Source organism: Mirounga angustirostris, unplaced genomic scaffold (assembly GCF_029215605.1).
Source record: "Mirounga angustirostris isolate CCGP_5_RB_7025 unplaced genomic scaffold, mMirAng1.0.hap1 SCAF_13, whole genome shotgun sequence".
NCBI classification, from domain to species: domain Eukaryota; kingdom Metazoa; phylum Chordata; class Mammalia; order Carnivora; family Phocidae; genus Mirounga; species Mirounga angustirostris.
This window is the reverse complement of record NW_026991721.1, coordinates 71,285,174-71,306,514: the sequence shown is the minus strand read 5'-3', so window position 1 is coordinate 71,306,514 and position 21,341 is coordinate 71,285,174. Positions and strand designations below refer to the sequence as shown.

General features: G+C 45.1%; 1 protein-coding gene across 2 annotated transcripts in view; it reads right to left on the bottom strand.

Moving 5' to 3' along the window:
• Positions 1-9,235: 9,235 nt before the first annotated feature.
• FAT3 (FAT atypical cadherin 3) overlaps positions 9,236-21,341 on the bottom strand; it is a 519,284-nt gene continuing 507,178 nt past the window's right edge. The window contains exons 22-27 of one of the 2 annotated variants that reach the window (XM_045892830.1): positions 19,375-19,528; positions 16,832-17,487; positions 13,230-13,343; positions 11,065-11,124; positions 10,504-10,539; positions 9,236-9,858 (exon numbers count right to left, since the gene is read on the bottom strand). In XM_045892830.1, the coding sequence (XP_045748786.1) occupies positions 9,236-9,858; positions 10,504-10,539; positions 11,065-11,124; positions 13,230-13,343; positions 16,832-17,487; positions 19,375-19,528 (1,643 nt within the window). The remainder of the gene's footprint in view (positions 9,859-10,503; positions 10,540-11,064; positions 11,125-13,229; positions 13,344-16,831; positions 17,488-19,374; positions 19,529-21,341) is intronic. The other variant, XM_045892831.1, reaches the window with a different exon arrangement.

Below are 21,341 nucleotides of genomic sequence, written 5' to 3'. Positions count from 1 at the left end.
AGCCAGCCCCATGGACTTGGTGGACCGAGTGAGTTATATTGTTTTCTACATACGATGTGTAACTACTGATAGGATTATCATTTGGTGAAACCATTTTGAAGGCAATTAAAATAGGAGAAATGCTCAGACTTAAAAAGGGACATACTGTTTGACTTAAAAATTCTGCTTCCAGAAATCTATCCTTCAGAAATACTAACACATGGGCACAAAGCAACAAGGGTGCACATGGGAGCATTATCTGTAGTATCCAAACAGCAAAACAGTCCATCAATAAGGGCATGATTAAATAAATTATGGAATGACCATCGTATGGAAAACAATGCAGCCATTAAGAACATAACAGTAATGAGGAAGATGTCTAAGATTGTTAGGCAAACATAGCAAGTTTCAGGACAATTGGATCCCATTATGTCACTTCCTCCCATCTACATATATGTATTTGTACATATACAGGGAATCTTCATCATCTGTATCTTTTACCATGAGGAGGTTGAGCGGGGAAGAAAAGGTATTCATGCTAAGAATATATTTACCACTGAACTGTGAATTCTCTATTCTAATGTCTCTTCCTGCTTGGCACTAGAGTTAAAATCTGTGCTGCTCTGGCTTGAGCTGATTGTGGGTCCCCTAAACTTACTGCGAATTCAGTGTCAGGCTGGAAAGGCATAAAACGAAAGGGCGCATTTTGGCAAACAGTGCAGGATTTCCTGAAGCCTGAGAAGGTGACGGGAAAGGTGCTTAATCTTGTAGAATCCCATGGGCCAACAGAGGGTTGCCAGATCAGAAAACATAAAAAAGAAATCATCAGGGAAGATCACAAAAGGGCACTCAATAGAGGATAATTAGCCTATAAGGGGCTAAAAAATGCCTCCTACACATTTAAGGAAATGATATTTTGAAGGTAGAAGAGATGGGAATGTCAGTTGTGAAATGAAGGGAACTTTCATGCCTTGCTTTGGATGCCTTTGTATTGTTTCTGTATTTTCATGAGAAAGTAGTCATCTATTACTTGGAGTGATATTTTTAAAAAATTCCCAAAAGTTTATTCATAAAGATTTCCCTTTTAAAAAACATGTTAACAGGTATCTACATAGAATGGCCTGAAAGAATATACTCTGATAGAATACTTCCATTGTTTTTGGAGACATATATAGGGATTCTTTATGACCTTCTTTTCCCTGTCTTCATTTTCTTGTTTATAATGAACTTGCACTGCTTTGGAATAAGAGAAAACAAGGAAGGAAGGGAGGAAGGAAGGAAGGGAGGGCAGTACAAATGATTAAAGTACCACTAAAAAAATATTCTAGAATTTTCTATTTTTAAGCCACTTGTACCTGCTTAGCTTGTAGGCTGTTGTAGTTTTTGTGCCAGTTTATTCAAATTATTATTTATTGTTAGGTATTTAGGCTGTTCCAAATCTTCTTATTTAAGACAGTATGAAATAGGCACAATTGGCTAAAAATTCATTAGAATTTAACAAATAAAAGAACGGACACAAGGGATGCCTGGCTGGCTTAGCAGAGCATGTGACTCTTGATCTCAGGGTCAAGTGTTAAAGCCCCATACTGCCAGTGGAGCCTACTTAAAAAAAAAAAAAATAAGAATGGAGACAAAAATGGAAGAATTTTGAGAAATGGGCCAAAATGCTTTAAGATAAAGATGTAGGTGGGAAAACTGCCCTGCTGTGCATCCAAACTAGCAGTTATCCAAAGCTAGTGAGTGGTGATGATAATTTTTGCTCAAATCGTTGAACAGCATCATTCTAATGACCAGCTTGCATTCACCCAGGATGTTGTGGCAGAATTTATGTTGGTTCAATCCTTTGTGTCCAAGGAGATGGCTGGATAAAGATTTGAAGAACAGTACCATGCAGACCACATGGAGGGTCCCATGAAAAATGAAAATTATTAATTGCTATGAGTTTGGAGAAACAGAGGAGTGTCCATTTGGTAGAAATTTCAGGGGCGCCTGGGTGGCTCAGTTGGTTAAGCGACTGCCTTCGGCTCAGGTCATGATCCCGGAGTCCCAGGATCGAGTCCCTGCTCAGTGGGGAGTCTGCTTTTCCCTCTGACCCTCCCTTCTCTTGTGCTCTCTCTCTCTCACTCTTTCTCTCTCAAATAAATAAATTAAATTAAATTAAATTAAGAAAAAAAGAAATTTCAGAAGAATTCTGCAGGGACTGACAGGTCTGATGCTATCCTCTGAAAGCCCTTCTTATCAGGTGGGCCCTTGGCTCGTGTCTGGAATTGGAACTTTGGGAGGGGCTCTCACCACTTTGGTATCATTTATGCTGAACACCTGCATTCCTTCTGGGAGTCTGGAATTTTGGTACATCCCAGGCAGAGGCTGCAGGTGACACCAGCTTCCAATAAAACCCTGGATGCTGAGTATCTAATGAGCTCTCCTGGTTGGCAATATTTCATAGCCATGAGTACAACCATATGCTAAGTCCTGGGTTCTAGGGGATCATCAAAATTGGTAGTGGTCCTGGGGACTCCTGACCTGGGCACAGAAAAAGAAGTGACCTTTCCACAGAGACCTATGTCCAAGCTTAGGAACTGACCCTTTTACCTCAAAGAACCAGCAGAGAATAAAGATAGACAGGAAAAGCCTTTTTCTTTTCCTGTTTTCCCAACAGACCAGTGCTATTTCTTAAGTGACATCTCTGTATTGCTCTGTCATTTTTGAGGCACGGATGGAGACGTAAACAAATTCTTTCTCCTAAGGGTGGCCACATGAAAGGCACGGACATGAATATTTTCCTGGTGCTCAATTCATGACCCTATCACTGTGCCATTGGGTTAAAAGGCAGGAGACTTGGAGCATTTTCAACACCCGCCTCTCTGGAAATCCTTCTCATTGCAGTTACCAAATTCAGCAAAATGAGGGAGGATTGATGAGGTTCAGGGGATTTAGTGGGAGACATCATCAATGAAATTTTCAATCAAGAACATTCAGCGGAGGGCCGGTACTACCCTGGGAACTTTGGAACCAAGGACAGTGAAGACATGACTTGGCTCTCAAGTAGCTCACGGTCTAGTCGCAGGGTCAGAGGTATGCTGGATTGGCTCAGACTGGCTTGCAAGAGCCATGGTTGGCTAGACTTTCAGGAACTTGTGAGCACCTTTACATTACCTGAGTAGGTTGAAATCAGCCATGATGGGAGTATTTATACCATGGAAGTGGCCTAATGCACTAAATTGGTGCTCCTTTTCTCTTACCCAGTTGTTATTTACCCCTGGTGGGGGTGGACCAGTAACCAGAGGATCACAGGACACCTAGCTATGCCGGCGCACTGAGGAGAAACTGAATGCCTAACCAGGGCCCATTCTACAAACGGCTCCAGGGACCTGGTGAGGGTGGGGTAGGCAGTTAAGCTGCAGGAGCAGGCAGGCGGGCAGGGTCGACTCCAGTCCCATGGACCGCGGAGGGGAGGGGCCTTGTTGCTGCTGGGGCTCAGACAGGGCTGATCTGCCAACAGGCCCCAGAGGAGAGGGTGCCCTTCTGGAGTCCTTCCTGGTCTCAAGCTAACTTCTCGTAAGGTCACTGCCTCTTCAAAATATCAATTTGTCCCCCACCCCCAAATTCTGTGTATATTTTGACTTTCGCTCGGTATGGAAAATTTTCTAGAGCTTTCTGGAGGAAAACTCAAGTGCTAATTGTGTTCTGAACTCCAGGATTTTTTGTTTGTTTGTTTTTGGTTTTGTTTTTGTTTGGGGAGCCCAGTACTGGAGAAACTGCCTAGAAGGCATGGGGAGGTGTTTAGGGGACATTTCTGCAGAGGTGGGGGGCTCCACGGCCCCTGTTTTTCCAAGCCTCCAGGACTGTGTTCATTCTCATCAGGGCAAATCACTACAGGGTATGTGCCAAGTAAGAAGCTACCTAGGATTCCAACACATGTGCACCAGAACCAACAGAACTCTTTCTGGAGGTAGGAAGTCTCTGGAGAAACCACCATCCCCCCGCAAAGATAGGACCGCCCAAGTTCCACAGGAGCGATTAATTGAAGGCGAATAAAAGAAAACACTTAAAAAGGGTCAACACAATTGCTAGTTTCATTTTTCTCTTTTTACTTGAAAACTTGTTTTAACCATCAAATTTTGGCAATTACAAACCTGTACACTATTGGTTTTTTTGTTTTTGGGGTTTTTTGGCCGTCCTTTTGTTGTTGTTGTTTTTCTTTCTTTTTTTTTTCCTTTTTTCTTTTTTTTTAGAAAAAGAACACAAGACTGAATACTGCCAACAGCAATATATGCAGAAACAATCCATGTCTGTAAGGGACAAGATTCACTTGAAGTGTTAGCTTTCCCCTTTGCATAAGGTTTGGTGCGCGGTGTGTGTGCAAGTTTAGGGGAGTTCACGGGTGTGTGTGTGGCGGGGTGTGTGTGTGTAAAGAAACAACATACTTTATCTGAATCTGAAATGGCATAAAAATCAGGTACTTAGTAACTGGGCAAAACACACTTGTTTTAAAAAATGTCAATACAAACATTTTCTTGGAAACAGAGAAAATTAAATGAAAACAGTAGAACCCAAAAAAGATTACAGTACATTTTGAAATTATTAAAAAACATCCTTTTCAAATCTAAGATCCTGTGTGTGTGTGTGTGTGTGTGCATGCGCGTGGAGTTACCTCAAAAGTTTGCAGACCAACAGCATGGGTGACTTAGAATTATACTTGACCCCCCAAATTAAAGCATCCTGATAGGCATCAAATACAGTATCTACAAAAAGCCTGGAAAATTGAAACCATTATATACAATTTTAGAAACATTTTAAACACCAAAACATACATCTTTTACAAACCAGCCTGTTTGTAACAGGTAAATCTACAAGACAATCTCTCTGATACAGTGCTTCCATTTCCTGAACACATTTGTCACCTCCTGAAATGCAGTAGTATTATCAGAAAGTTGTTAAATAGTAGCAATTGTGGTATTTGTTTGCCGGAAGGGTGCTACGGTCCATACCAATGGTCCAAACACACTTCGAATGGACTGTACGATTCTCTAGTGCATCTTCAACACTGGAAGAGACTAATTATGGCCTTTGTGTAATATTACATACTTGTAATTATTGCTTTTCATTATTACATAAGGAAAGAAAATCTTACTCGTTTCCTACCTCTTAGCCAGTTGGCTAAGTATTAACTGATGCCAAACCCACAAATAGTGACTTTAAACCCTAGAATTATGCAACCAGAAGCTTAAAGCCGTTGTGGATTTTCACCAGAAAAATGTGCAGTTGAATGTCGTGGGACAAACACCAGCATAAACATGTAACCGCCTTCTCACAGACCACACAAAATGAGAACTCCGAAGCAGCTCCTCTTCAAATCTCCATTTCTCATGGTTTGAAACGAAAGACATAAAACATGCAAGCCTCACTACTTTTAGCAATATCTGTGCACCAGGGAGGGCAGAAGTGTGAAGAAACCAGGCCAGTATCTGGGCAGCCCATGCAAAATGAACACTAGATCTTCCTGAACTCGTTCACAGGGAAGTGTTTTCTGGGTCTCACGTGATTCCTTGTGGTAATCTCTTTTCTCAATTCCCCTGACTTTGATTACGTAGACACAGCGTTAGTGGGGGCAGTGGGTGGGGGCGGGGGGGCGGGGTGGGAAGTAAGTAGGCGTCGGCCAGTGGTGTATATCTTTTACTTGCTTCTTTTTCAGGCTGTGCTCATGATTCCCAAGGGCAGTTCCAGATAAGTCCCAAGAATGTATCCTAAATGCCCTTTCCAGGCCTTCCGACTGATTGTCTGCTAGGGTAAACCTCAAATGCATAGACTTGACCTGCTCTTCCCACTGTCTTCTACAATGGCATTTCATGAATGGGCAGGACATGAGTAAATGGAAAGCTGGTGTGGAATGGAGCTCAGCAGCAAAATGCTTGCAGAAGAAAGCAAATGAACACCTGCTTTATTCATCTTTGATGGCCCTGTAGCTTCTGCTCGCGACGTGACACACATCAACGGTCCAGTCCAGCTACTCTCAGCCTTACAAGAATGTGTGTCATACAGGTAAAATGCCCACAACAGGCTATGGAAAATGGCTCCCAAGAGGTAGCACGTACGTGATCGAAAAAAGGGCAAGACACTTATTGGCTTCCATATTTTCCATGTGGTTCATCATGGCCGAGGGAAGAAGAACAAACACCAGGACCGGGAGGGAGGAAAGAAAAAAAAAAAGAAAAACAAAACTGCATCCAGTAGGTAACATTATAATCAAAGTTTCACTATAATTGATGCCTGGTCTGAGTTCCGTTCTGTAATTATCATTCCATCCTCATTTTAGAAAACATTCATTTGGTAAAAGCAGCATTTTGGTAAGTGTCCAAAGAAATGTGTGAATTCTGAAACTGCCTCCTTCCTAGAGGTGGCTGCACAGAAACTTGAGATCCTAAGGCTTCCAGAGAAATAATCTCCATGAATTCTCTTTTCTAGCATTTTCCAGAGCAGGAATGTGGGAGGTCAGAAGGTCCAGCAGATACAGGCAGATACCACGTCCCCGGAAGGTTAGTGGAACAATGTTATATAGAAAGAGTATCGGCTAAATGATGGGTTCTAGTCCCTGTTTAGCTACTTCACTTCCTGCGTGAGCTTGGGCAAGTCCCTTCCCTTCTCTGGCCATGTTTCCTCTTTTATTAAAAAAAGGGGATTAGATAAGCAGATCTTAAGGATCCTTCCAGCTCTTTGGCTCATCAGTGACCCCACTCAGTTCCACCCTGGCCTGACTGCAATCGTTTTGTAACCTACAGGGAAACCCAGCTATCCCTAAAGTGAAAAGATATCCTGTGTTTAAAGGTAATGAATCAAAACATAACACATGCTTGGCTGGTATACATTTAGCTGCCGAGCTCTTCTGCAGAATCTCAGGGGAAGATATGCTGAAGAAAGAGGTATTTTATATAGGTCAGAGCAAAGAGAGTGAGCACAGTTTTCTTGGGCGACTTCACAACTGCATTAGGGATCTATTTATTCCCTCATCACCGTGGCAGTCAGGCATTCTCCCTCGAGGAGATGCCGTGTAAGCAGTAGTGACTCATCGGCATTAATCTCGTTCTAATATTTCCTGGGGGCAAGAAATGAATTGTTGGTTTTACTTTGATGGTTTTTATGTCATTGCATTATTAAAAGTGTAGCAGTGATTCTATTCTAGACCATTAGTTCATCATTTTCTCCGTGATTCTTGCAAATGTGCTTCTTACATAAGAAAAATACCAGAGACTCTATTTTCAAAAGCAGCCTCAGTGAAATTTCATTTATTTCAAGACCACAGTGCGGATGATGCTTCCACGAGGAGGTCCGACCAAGAGCTTTTCCAAAAGCTGGAAAATCTGTGAAGTGTATCCTGAACTCAGGAAGCTTGGGAATGAAAAGGAATTTTTTTTTTTTCTTGTTACAATGAGCTCCAGAAACACTGACTCCTACAAAGCAGTGGACTAAACACAATGGAAGTAACTAAAAATATGTCTGAGTGGGATGATACACAGAATCAGGACAGAATAGTCGACACACCAATGCCATATGTCACCAGAAACCGTGGACACAGAGATTTGCTCATGAGGCAGATAGTGCAAATATGCATTTATTTACCATGGCCACTGTGCATGCAGCCATGATCTGATTGAAGCAAAAGAGGGGAGTCACTCAACTTGATAACTTTCAGCTTCGAGGACTGGGTTATCGTATTTCTGGTGAAGTGATTCTCCTGTCAATTTGTGACACTCTGGGCCAAAGCCCACACGTCAGGAGAGAGGAGAACCCCGGGGTGTAATTAAACATCACACATCTTTCGAATAAGAGTTTAGTTCTGGAAAACTATAACAAAATATCATTTTTTCAAAAGCACAGTTTTGTTTTAAGTCACTATAAATGGCAGTACCAAAATAAAGTTAAGTGAACCAGAGCAAAATATGGCATTTGGTGTTTCTCTAACATCATAGAGATCAGAGAAATTGGAAAGTCTGCCTCGCTGGCAGGATTTTTCAGCACAGTCCATATCCTAAAACCCTCACATTAGCTTTCCTCAAGAGCAGCCTTATTGAGTGCAAGCACATATTTGTACATAGGCCCAGACACACACGCTATTATAATTTATACACGAGAACTACTCTACTTTCTTCTTTTTTAAAACATAATTGCATTTATAGTGATGATGCTACCAATTTAAAATAACACTTAGATTTTATCTGCATTATCAAGAATTGTGATTATCCAGCTGAAAACTTTGAAAGTATATTTCCCTTTTTTCTCCCTGAATTTGAATTCTGCTTAAACCTCTAAATTCCTCTCATTGTAGAGAACAATGTGCCAAAATACAACTTTTTTTTTTCTTTTTCTTCCCTGATTCTCAGAACAAAAGCCAATTTCTGCAGTAATATTAAAATTATAGCTATGGCCAGGAATATTTACTGGAAAACACAAAAACAGATAATCACATTCTTTCTAATGTTTGAATAACGTTAACCTTCTCCCCAACCCCCCAAAGCGAGCCCAAATATCCTCACATTCCTCTCCATTGATACCTTTCTCAAAGATCATAAAGCCCAGCTATATTATATTGGATGCTTAACACAAACAAACAAACAAAAATAACTAAGCATACAAACCATGTTACCCAAACCTAATTTTATAGCTGAAAACTGGACAGCTTATTAAAGAAAAATAGAGTTGATTTTGAAGGCTTCAGCCCATTTTCTTGTTTGTTTTTTTGTTTTTTGTGTTTTTTTTTGTAATATTTGTTTCTCTTTTCTTTTGCCTAAGAGACTAACCTTCCCAACGATCGTAACTACTATTTTCATCCCCTCCCCCTCCTTGGCTCAAAATGACATGCAACAATGCCTCTTGGCTCGTTGCCAGTTATTAATACTGCCGCCTTGGCCGCTGTAACCCTTCCCGGGTCCCGATACTGCACAAAGCCATACAGGATGGGCTGTATAACCTAGCAGGTGGAGTTTATTCTCCCTATAGAAAGTCGGTGCCCCGTCTTGGTCGTGAACGCAGATACCTACTGCAAGGCTCTCGCCCGTCACCGCTAAGAAACAGTCGGAGCCTTTCCTTTGCACCCAGCGCAACAGGAGCTTGCCTGTGACAGCAGGACTTGTGAAGAAGTTCCCGGGGGGCACGTCCATGTTTCCTTCGGGCCATTGGCCGTGCAGACGCACGAACCCCGCCAGCCTCCTTCCCGTGGTTCAGCCACGGACAGCGCCAAGGGCCCAGGCAGATGCGCCGTCTACACCTGGGTCTGGTGCTGAGTCTCGATGAAGGGAATGTGCAGGCTGGCGAGGCTGAGCTCTCCCACGCTCTCGTAGTCACTCACGGCTGCCTCGGAATCGTCAAAGCCGCAGCTGGCGGACACATCCGAGGACGAGGTGCCTCTGGAATTGTGCAAGGAGAGAGACACGCTGTCGGCGGCGCCTGCCGTCTCTGCGCCCTGGTTCATGCTCACGGCAAAAGTACTAAATTCACAGGCGGCAGGCGGGCCCGCCAAATCCGTGTCGTTGGGGAATGGGTGGGGAGGAAGGTACTGGCTGGGGTGGAACTGGGGCCTTCTCCTGCAGTCGGGGCTCAGCGTGCTGGCCAGCGACACAGGCTGGGAGGGCGGCAGGGCCTCGTACTGGTCTGGGAAGTCCTCTGGCAGGGGAGGGGGCAGCTGGTCCTGGTTCAGGAACTCCTCTTCATGGGGGGGTGGGTACTCGCTGTCGATGTCATAGCCGCCCAGGTAGTAATCGCTCTCCAGCTCCCGCGTGCTGCCCTGGTGTGCAGACCCTCCCTCCTGGTTCTCATAGTTGGGCACTTCCTCTATGTCCGACAGCCGGGCCCCGGGCATCCAGTCGGAGGTGTCCCAGTGATAGGCTGTGGGAGAAAAGCCGTGACAGTCAATTTCCCCCAGACTGGAGCTGGGGCAGGGCTTAGAAAAGGAGCAGATTGGGGGTGGGGGGGCGACCTGACATGCAATTAACATCCAAGAGACCCTAAGATGCCGGGGTCATGTGCATGCTCCTTACAGGGCTCCCTCAGGGACCAGCCATGCTCTGGCCCCCGGGAGAATGAGGTGATGGCAACTCTGAGAGAGGGTGCCGGGTTGCTGCAAAGCCTCACACTCAGCCATGCCACAGGGGATGGCTAGGCAGGGCATGCGGAGTAAACCCAGTTTCAGGAGCCCCTCCCCGCCAGTCCTTATTCCTTTCTATACGCTAAATGCAGAGCCAGGCTGGCAACATGCTCCCAGAGAGAGGGCGGGGTATGGGCCGTACTGTGGTCCCCGGAAGGTAGGAGGACGCGCTGCAAATGGATGACCGACACACGCGATGGGGAGGCTGGGGGAGGGATGCTGGGGGGACTTTCGCTTCCAATGCCAAGCACACAAGACACCTGGAACATGCAAAATGCAGATCAAAGAAACCCAGAAAGGACGGAGGGAGAGGGACAGGGTAAGAACGAACTCAGCAATTCAAAACGTGGAAGAAAAATGTTATCCTGGGGTTATGGCAGAGTCACCTCGGTTGTAGTTCTGTCCTTGGTCCATGATAGACACTGTTTAAATACAAAGTGAGAGGTAAACCTGATAATCTAAGCCATGCGAAGAGGGTAAAACAGAATATTTTAGATAACTTAAAAACACCTGCTCCTGTTTCTCCTCCTTGTTCTTTGGGAAATAAAAAGATAAATCCCATCTATACCTGGTCCTAATTGTATTGAGACACTAATAAAAGTTACCTGATTAAAATCAATCCCCATAAGAGTATAGCTTTGAATGCTTTCTTAAGTATGTTGAATATAAGAACAAATTTAGTAGTAATCTGGATTCCAACTGATTGGGAACTCTTGTCTTAGAAGGGCTTTTATAAAAAAGAGTACCCCATCTATTTAACAACTTATGAAGTAGGTTTTTTTTTCCTTTAAAATTGTAAAATTCACTCCAACCCCTAGAGAAACAGCTGGTGTCCCCTAGGTTGCTAGCTGATTAAAAGCAACCCCAGATCAAGTAACACAGAAGCCATATTTCCAAAAGGATAACTCTTTACACAAAGAAATGTTATGGAAGAAAAAAGTAAATACCTTCATTCTCTATAGTGTCAACTACATTGTTGACAAGCTGAATGACAGTCACAATGGACGCTTGTGGCCAGGAAAAGAAGACAGAGGAGAAGGGAAGGAGAGTTTCTGGTTAGTCATGGAGTTCAGATATAAGAGAACTTCTCTTCACAACAATGGCATCAAAGGTGCAGCATGCAAACACCCGAAGCCTCCCCAGTCTGCCCGTTAGGCAGCGCTCCGGTGCACGCTTTTATCTGGGGGTCTTGGTGATCCTTGGGACAGAAGGGCCAGGGCAGCAAACCCAGGACCAGGCATGATCGGCAGGGAGTCTGGCTCATAAATTCACACCTCATGGCTCAGTGAAATCAATCTAGGAAGGCAGTGGCTCATCAACCTCAGGCTAATTTCTCATTAATAACTCCCAAAGGCTCCCAGGGGAAGACCTCACTATTCCCACGGATAATTATTTGTCGGTCAGCCATCCTGCTCCAAACCAAATGTCAGAGATGGAGGATCCCCTTGCAGGGCTGACGGCTTCACACTCCCATGATGCCACTTAGCCTAGAACAAACTCAAGGCCCGGCTTCGACCAGTAAAGCACAGACAAAAGTCAGCATCTGGCCTCTGAAATCTGGGAAAGAGAATTCTGTGCTCTATATGGGGCTGATTTAGCACCCAATTCCAGCAGCTTGTGGAGAGGGGATCAGGCTTAAAATTCATTTGTTGAAAATTCCTAACACTATGCACTCTCGTCAGGACTGACCCAGAAAGGTTAAGCATGAAAGGCCAAATGTGTGAGCTTAAGGGCACACATAGCAGAGCCCATGAGAAGAGTCAGCTAGGTAGCATTGCCAGACCTCTGCCCGGAGTGGAAACTACGTGTTCTCGGGTGTTTCTATATAAAATGCCAAGCAGCAACAGCTTTTCTTCTGGCTGGGGATGAGGGAAGGAGTAAGCATCACGGCAAACAGATCCGGAGGTATGTCCCTGACCTTCTGAGAATGGTCAGAAGAAAGCCACTGTTACATGGTTTGTTACCCCAGCAGTCAGATACAAGTAGGCTTCTGCCCCTCTCTGGAATGCCGGGTACTGGGGTGGAAGAGATTTGGGGATGAGGGTGCCGAAGGTAGACTATTTTACTTCCGTGATTGCTTCTGTGGCCTTGGAGCTCACCTGTTCCTCTATTTACCTGGGGGGCAAAGACTGTATCACTTTCATTTTGTACTTCTGGGTACAAAATACTCAGCACAGGGTTCAGCATGTAGGAGAAACTCAGCATGTATTTATGGGTTGTATGATTACATTAATTGATACATATTCGATTTTTGCCAATGACTTACATATGGGGAAACGAAATAAAGTATTGACTAAGGGAATGCTAACTGTCTCTGTGGATGACTATTGGAAATGATTCTTGATTCACCGCTATGTAATAAACTCTCACTGTTTTGTGACCATTTCTGCTCCACCTCCTGCCCTGGGGAGACCAATCCATCCTCCAGAGCTGGTTACTCAGCTCAGAAAACCCAGTCTAGCATTTAGTACCCTCTCCATAAAGATAAGTTCAAAAAGTTGGTGGTAGCAGCTTTGGAGTGTCAATGAAGTCCAGGAACCATATGGAATCACATGCCACATTTTGGGTATATGGCGTTTTTCTAAGGAATGGATCCATAGTCACAGTATTCATAGATTCTCCAAAGGCCCATGACCCCAGATGCTTATAAGGAGACTTCAGCTGAATGACGATGCCACTTCTAGGGGAAGGAGGTTCTATGGCAAGGAGGTCTTACCCCTAAATGAATTTCTGATGATGGGGAGGTTGGATATACAGTGAAGAGTGAAAAGATCACCAGTCGTAAAATAAAAAAAAGAAAGAAACCACAGTTTTCTAGAGTATCATTTGGGATGAGGTGGTTCCCGTAGGAGAAGAGGATGCATTACTGGAGGTCAGGGAACTTGGCCCACCTCTGACACGTACCCCTGGGCTGCCCACAGCGGCAGCTCAGCAGGTGCTTCCGCAGCGATGACAGCCAACAGCGGGGTCGGCCAAAAAGCCAGTGAACATGCTCCAAAGTCCACGGTCAGGCCCAGAAACAGAACTGGTCACATCACCCTCCTCCCTACCCACGGACTTCCAGCACAGGAGGCAAAACCCACACAGGGGAATGCAGCTACCGAGTGCTTACCATTGTCATCACCAGAATCCGACTGGAAGGAGCTCAGGGACTGAACCTCAGAGTTGCTGCCTTTATTACTGCCTGCAAAGCAGGTCACTTCTCCGGGATCATCAATCCCTTTGTCTTTGCGGACAGCCAGAGAGAAAGCAGAAACGACACCGGTTACCTTGTGCATATGCCTAGCCCTCCCACCCCCAGAGTTCACTTCTCAGCGCGCTTTCATTTGCTTCGAGAAAATAATTTAGCTCCACAATAGAAAATTGATTGTACCACTGGGGGCAAAGGTCTGTCAATCAAGTGATTTACATTATGGATTTGAAACCCTTAACCCGTGGTAAATGAGCTTCCAGATAGCTGACAGCCGAAAGGAGCTGTTCCCTCCTCAAAGTGAGGCAACGAAGTGAAGAGTGAAGGCAGGATGAAGTGGTTGGGTTGCTCTTTGCCATTCAGAGTTAATTTAAATCATTTACATGAACCGACGTGGTGTCAACACCAGGTTAAATGAGATTACTTATAAAATAGGGGTATAAATATTTTATAGGCAAGAATGCCATTACATTCATCCCAACTTCCATCTCTGGGGAGCGAGTGGAGTTCTCCGCCTTGCCTTCTAGAGGGCAGCGTCCCACCATTTTTGGGAATGACAGTGTTGAGAGCTCTGTGTGGTGGGAGGGCAGTCGGCGGTGTGGCCATGCTTTTGTCTCCCCACTTCCTCCTTTTGACTATGCAAAGACAGCCTGAACAACACACACACACACACACACACACACACGCACGCACACTCTCCAGGGCTATTTTCTTATTTGATGGACTAAAGGAAGCAATAAAAACAAGCCGTATCTCGAAGTTGTCAAGTAAAAAAATGAATGAGTCGCCTAGAGATTGTCTCGCCAGCTAACTCTGCCTTGCTTAACAAAGAAGGAAATCTACTCAATAAAAACACAACAATACTTTGGAGGGAAATGTGAGTTTTGGCCTGAGGTAGATTCTGGAAATTAAGCTGTCACATTATGAAGCAAGTGGAGGAAAAGGATCACCGGGAAAAGCTTCAAATCATCGCGTAACATGATGGGGAGAAGAGACGGGGACTTGTGATTAAGGGGACAGGTGTTCCTCTTTGTGACGGTGAAAATCACTGTTTCCTCCACAAAGGGTGAGGTCAGTACCGGGCACTGTGGCTCTACATCTGCTGTCAGATGCCGAAGCCACAGCGGGACCATGAGCTGGATAAACAACTGATCTAGGTAGAGAGAGACGCCTGAGAGGAGTTCACCTCCCAATGGCCACGCTGCCCCAAATATGAAGATGTGTCTCAGAAAAGCACCAGGTGAGGGCCGGGCTGAGACCTGAACACTAGGAAGGAAACAACAAATGATCCACCCCGGTGAAAGCCGTGCATAAAACTCCTTTCTCCACTTCATTTATTAGGTCCTCTCTTTTATCATTGCTAAATAAAAAAAGAGCCTTTCTAAGAGCTGGTGGATTGGCAAGGCTTTGGTAAAGTCATTGGACAGGGAATGCATTTATGGTGAAAATCCAAGGGTGATGACTTACAAGAGTGTCTACAGAAAGACTTGGCAGAGCATGGTGGAGGCGGCCCCAGAGAAGAACAGAGACTCTCCTCTATCATCAGGGTTCCCTCTCCCTCCATCCTGCTAAAACCCCCAAGAGCAGTGTTGGTAAGAGCAGAGGCTGTGGACCCTGACGGGCCAGGTTCTAGTCCTCACCCCTCCTTCTACTAGCTACTTGTTCTTAAGGGGCTACCTCACCCATCTGCTCCTCCACTTGGTGCTCACGTGGGCGGCCGGGAGGATTTAAGAAGATCCAACATACAGCAAACATTCATCTGCTGCTTCAGTTGTCTCCCCAAATCTCTTTGTCCTTAATGTTTGCATTCTGGATTCTGTCTTGATGACTCACTGAAACACTCTCTAGATGACCAAAAATCTTCTAGGTGTCAAGCACAGTACTGTTTTTTTTTTTTTTTTTTAAGCCTGTATCCTTCCAGACAGTTTTACAGTACTCAAACCTGCTAACCTTAGCAATAGTCTTGGCTTCTGCATAGCTGCCCTGTCCTCTGTCCCTGCTCTTTTTGTTGGCAACTGTTTGCTTCCATTCCTGGCCTCTCCCATCTGCCCACCTCCCATATGTATGCATCTCCCAGTTCTTTTGGAGGTCCAGTCTGGCCATCCTCTCTTTATTCTTGCTCCTCAGTGAGCTCATCCCCGCCCCCACCCCCGGCCCCTCAAGATTCAACCATTGTGCATCCAGATAATGTCCAAACTTTCATCTCTAGCCTCCCCTTTCTCCTGAACAAGAGAACCTGTCAGGTAACCCTCAGGTGCCCCCTACCCTCATCAAGCTGCTTCCTGCTTCTGGAAGGCCCTCTCCAACAGTTTCCTACCAAAATTGTACTTATGCTTGAAGACACAGCAGGAATTCCCCTGTTCTCCACAAAGATGCCCTTCACCTCCTCTGCTCATATGCTTTCCAGCTCCATTTGAAAGCAGCTTCCCCCGGATCTTCTACCCCAACACGTATCATAGTAGTAAAGCTCCAGCCTTTGGAAACTCCTGCTACCAGGGCATCTCTGTTGCTGAAATATAAAGCCATTTCGCCTGATGGAAAGTCACAGGTTACCACAGAGCTTGCCTTAGTTTCATCCTGACCCACATTAGGACAGGGAAAGCAATCACCATTGCTCAATTAGTTGTTCATGGAAGCTAGCTAACTGGGCTCTGCTTTTTTTCCTCTTTGGTCCTTTTTAGTCTGTTCTCCATGGATCAGTCAGAGCCATCTTTTGAAAATGTAAATTTGATCATGCTACTCTCCTGCTTCAAAACCTGCACTCATGTTGCCATTAAAATGCATTCACTTTCCCTTGTTGCTCACCAATCTCCAACTACCTTGACCTCTCTTCTGTTCTTCAACATGTCAAGGTCTTTCCCACCACAGGGCCTTTGCACCTGTGGCTCTTTGGCTAGAATGCTGCCCCATGAGGCCTGAAGGAGAGGGAAATACCACTATCTGGACTGGACTTTTCCTGCCTTAAGTTTCACCCTCTTGTTTCATGGACCCTGCATTCCAGCCAAACAGAATGGCTTGCTTGTCTTCCAATTGTGTGGGTCCCTCTGCCTTTCCCCAGACCTTTAATCCACCATGGTCCGACTCAAATGTCCCTCTGCGCTTCTCAAGTCTTCATCTTAGGTCTAGAAATACTCTCTTCTTCTGACTTTCCAGAACAAGCTTTCTGTATGTCACTTCCGTCACCACACTGCTTTTATTGCAACCAGTGGTGTGCTGTTGTGAATAGAGCATGTGTTTTTGGAGCTGGCAGCTCTGGATTGGCCCACCTGCTCTGCTGCCTCTTCCTAGCTCTGTGACCTTGGACACCTGATGCATGCTCTCTGAGCCTCATTTTCCCCATCTGTAAATGGGGATAAGAACCAGAGCAATTTTTCTGGACATTCAATGCCAGAACACTTCACAGGAGTGCCCCGCCCAGGCGGTTTCTCTCTCCTCTCCCCGATTTCCTTCCCCAGTGCCAGGCACACCACAGCTTCCCAGCGACAGTAAAGGCACAAGCAGACACACTGTGGCCTCCTACTCACTGTCGGTTCCTGCGTCCCAGCCATTCTTCCGGATGGAATCGCAGTCCGAGCGGCAGGGCGACACGGCGGGCAGGTTGGGAGCCACGCTGCACACGACCACGCCGCGCCTGGCCGTCAGGATGCGCGGGGACTCGGGGTGGAACGTGGTCATCTCCTGGTGCTCGCCCCCCAGCCCATCCACGATCTTATCCAGGTTGCTCCTGGAGTCACTCTGGAAGCACGGCGTATAGGCCATGGGGCGCACGGGCACCTGCGGGGGCCCCACCTCCTGGTAGACGTTGCGGCTGTCCCCGCCGCCGCGCAGGTTCCGGAACGGGATGCCGTTGCTCTTGTTGAGCAGGGTGGCGGTGGCGGGGTCCTGCACCAGCGTGATGTTGTTGCGTGAGTATTTCTTGCGGAAGACCTTCTTGCGGAAGACGATGAAGAGGATGACCAGGATGAAGATGACGAAGAGGACCACCGCGATGCCGATGAGCTCCTCCTTGCCCACGTACGAGTGGCCGGCCTGGATGTTGGGCACGACCACGGGGCGCAGCCCGCAATACTGGCCCACGTAGCCCGGAGTGCAGTTGCACACGAAGGAGCCAAACACGTTGACGCAGGAGCCCCCGTTCTCACACTCCTCCCGCTCGCACTCATTGACGTCCTCCTCGCACCTTCATGACAAAACACAAAGCCCCTCTCAGACAGCAGGCCCCGCAGCGCCCTCCATGGTGGCCTTCTTGACGAGGAGACACAGCGCCCCAAGGGCATGTGAAGCGTGACAAAGATAGATGACGGCATGCGTGAGTGTGTGTGTGTGTGTTGGGGGCGGGAGGAGGTGGGTGGGCACCTCGGCAGGTGGCCCGAGTTGTCACGGTGAGTTAAGGTACTTCTCGCAACCAACAGGATCGCTCCCAGATAGTCTGACCCCCTCCAGATGGGAGTAAGGCAAAGACTGGCGGGAGGGAAGAGAAGGAGCAGGAAGAGAAAGAGCAGATGCTGTTGGAGAGGAACTGGTCTCCAAATCCTTGGGGCCAGAGGCATTTCAGGGTTTAAATTTTTGCAATTTTAGAAACATCATACAGTACACGTCTTTCCTTTTCTGGAACATACCCGCCCTACCGCTCAAGCTGGAGCTGCCACAGGACCCCAGAATCAAACTATACCAGTGCTTCTATAATAAAACACATGGATATTCACACTAAATCAGATAAATAAAGACTAGAAATAGTCTCAGAGCAGTTTTGGCTGGTTTTGCCACCGAATTAGTTTGCCACTAAGTTATCCTTAACACCTTTAGTTCTCTGAGCTTCTGGGATTAGAGAATTGCAGAGAAAAAGCAGTGAACCTATATACCTTATATAGGCTTTCCCGAGAGGAGGAACTCTTTGGTTCTGACATTTTCCTTCAACAGTTCCTATAATTTTTGGTCTCTCTGGGAAGTGTGTGTGTGTGTGTGTGTGTGTGTGTAAGCAGATAGGTGGAGGGCTAAAGATATATATATTTTACAGATTCTGTGCTTACCATAAAGGTTAATATTAATGCAGACTATCAGGAAAGAATGATTAAAGCATTCTAATGAAAAATAATTAAATCAATTTTATTCTCTTTAAAGCAATCCATGACTCACGTTGAGTATAATTATAAGGCAAACATTTAAGTCTTATTCTTTCTTAGTTTAGCATTATGTGAGAACATAGACCTTCTTTCTCCTTCACTTTTCTCTACTTCAGCAATTGCTCTGATGTGTTCATTTAAAAGGCGCGATCACTTATATCTTTGGTAATGCACCTTTTAAAATGTAGTCAAACGTCCCTAATTTGAACAGATTGAGGCCAGGTCATTCGGAAATTAGAATCACAGAGTATTTTTTAAAAATGCAGCCTTATTACTTTAAATTACATCCAACGATTCAAAGTCCGCTAAGTATTTCCTGGTAAAGTCCTCGGGAGATTTGCTTTAATGAATACATAAGACTGATCTGTAATTAGAGTATCACTTGCTTGAGATTACATATATATACTTTTCAAATGATCAAGGATGGTTGGAAGTGGCATTTTACTAAAAGCTTAAAACATTCCCTTTCCATTTGGCTGACACTTTAATTTCCCTCATTTCTTGGGGGAAAAAGGGTTTGCAAAGGAAAGGTAGGTTTTAGTTTCTCAGAATGATCATAAAACGTTAGGCGGTAGAGTCCAGTTAATGAGTTCTGGGGAAACGGGTAGTATGTCTGCCTCAAAATTATACTGAAAATATTAGGGGTCCTAGATGATTTTCTTTAAAAGAACTGTTTTCCTAACCACAGAACACATAGTAATTATGTAAAAATTTGCAAATATAGAGAATAAAGTAAAAAAATATAAATAGCCAATAACCCCATTACCCAGAGATGATCCCCGTTAACATTTAAGTCATTTGTAAGCCTTCTTTTTGTAAAGATATTAATCCTTTTCCTGTTCCACTAGTGGTAAATCTTTTATCCCCATTAATTGTTTACTGTTTCGCTTTCTTAGCAACAAGAAGTAGAGGAGAGAAAGACTTGGTTGCACAATCTCACTTACGTGACTCCAGTGAGCCCAGCTTTGCAATTGCAGATGAAAGTGTTCCCTATTGGGTCGCAGGAGCCTCCGTTCTGGCAGGGGTTTGGGAAGCAAGCTGTGATCTCCGACTCACAGTTTCTCCCGGTGAACTGTGAGAGACAGGTACACTGATAGCCTAGGGAGACAGAGGTCCTCATGAGCCACAGTGCCATTGGCAATGCTTGGAGTTCAGGGACTTGGCCATCACGTGCCCTCCTGATTCCTCCTAAACCAAATCTTTGGCAGGGCCCAGATTCCAAAGATGATTATCAAATTGGTTATTTTGAACTTGGGACACATTTGCCACAAAGATGCCGAGTAATGGTTTGGATCCCCCGCTAGTCCACCAAAATGCACCTAATTAACCACCTGCCTAAATGCGAATGAGACTGGTAAGAGACACCCAAGGAACAGACTCCAAGAGCAGAGGCCAAGATGGGGAGAAGATGCTTTCCCCAGCACATTCCTACCTGAAAGGCAGGATGGTCCCAGGGAGGAGCAGTTTACCATAGGTACCACGTTAGTTTCTTTTCTGAATCCCCTCTCACCCCCATGCCCTTTCTCTCCTTAGCTGAGAACCTCAATTCCCACCTGGAGAGGAAGAGAGGGGAGGACAGGTAAAATGCGGATATATATCAACTCAAATGAGCCTCAGTTTGACAGATGCTCAGGGAAATGGAAGAATCCCAGCCTTCACCCAGCTCCTGTATTTGGATCCTGATTTTCACATCTTTGTCAACTTTCTCTACTCATGAACCCATTGTGAGGAACCAGGTAGTAGCATCCTTACTGCAAAGAATATTAAGTATCGGAGTAGGTAGGGTTAAGTATCGGAGTAGGTAAGAGGACAATGGCATTATTTACCTCTCAGAAATGGAAGGGATGAATAAGGAGTAAGGGTTTTCTTTTGCCCTACTTTAAAAAAATTTTAAATTCCTTTTCCTATTAAAGGCATTCCTATTAGAGTTCGATACTGTAAATGTATTTTCTCTTCCCTATGATTTTCTTAATAACATTTTCTTTTCTCTAGCTTTATTGTAAGAATATAGTATATAATACGTAGAACATACAGAACATGTGTTGATCGACTATTTATGTTATCAGTAATGCCTCTGGTCAATAGTGGGCTATATTCGGGTGTTAAGTTTTGGGGAGTCAAAAGGTATACACAGATTTTCGACTGTGCAGGGGGTCGGCATCCTTAACCTCCACATTCTTCAAGGGTCAACTGTACATATTATTGATTAAGCACCGAACTCTTCATGGACTAGGTCTCTCTGGGTGTTGCTGTTTTGCCTGGTGTTCTATATTTTCATACCCGAGAGAAATCTTGCCTCTAAGGCTTTCTGACTGGATCTACCCTGAGTAGTGCACTCTCGTCCTGCTGTGGGGCTACTGTCCCTGGGATTGCCCTCTCTGTTCTCCTGGGCTGGATCTAGTGTTTTTGGTATCCCCTATCTTCCTAATTTCTTGGCTTACTCTCTATTTCCTTAGGATCCATTCTACAGTAGCTTTCTGAGAAAGGGTTTGCAGGTCAATGTTGTGAGACCCTGCATAGCTGGATGTGTCTTTACTTCACCCTTACCCCCTCTTTGGTAGGTTGTGTCCAGAATTCTGAGCAGTACCTTCCATGTGGCCTTTGGGAAATCCAAGGCCTTTTAGTTCAAGTTTGTACTTGACCTGGTTTCTTTTCCTCTCCAACAATGTGGAGGATCTTCTTTTGGCCCCCAGTTTTCTGAGATTTCACCATGATATGCTTTAGTGTGGGCTTATTTCAGCCAGCCCTGGGCACTCTGGAAATTCTTGTCCTTTTACTTTCTCGGGAAATTTAATTATTTCATTAATGATTTCCATTCCTTTGTTTTCCCTGTTCTGTCTTTATGGAAGTTTTATGATTTGGTCTCAGATCTCCTGGACTTTCCTCTAATTATTTTTCTTATATTACATCT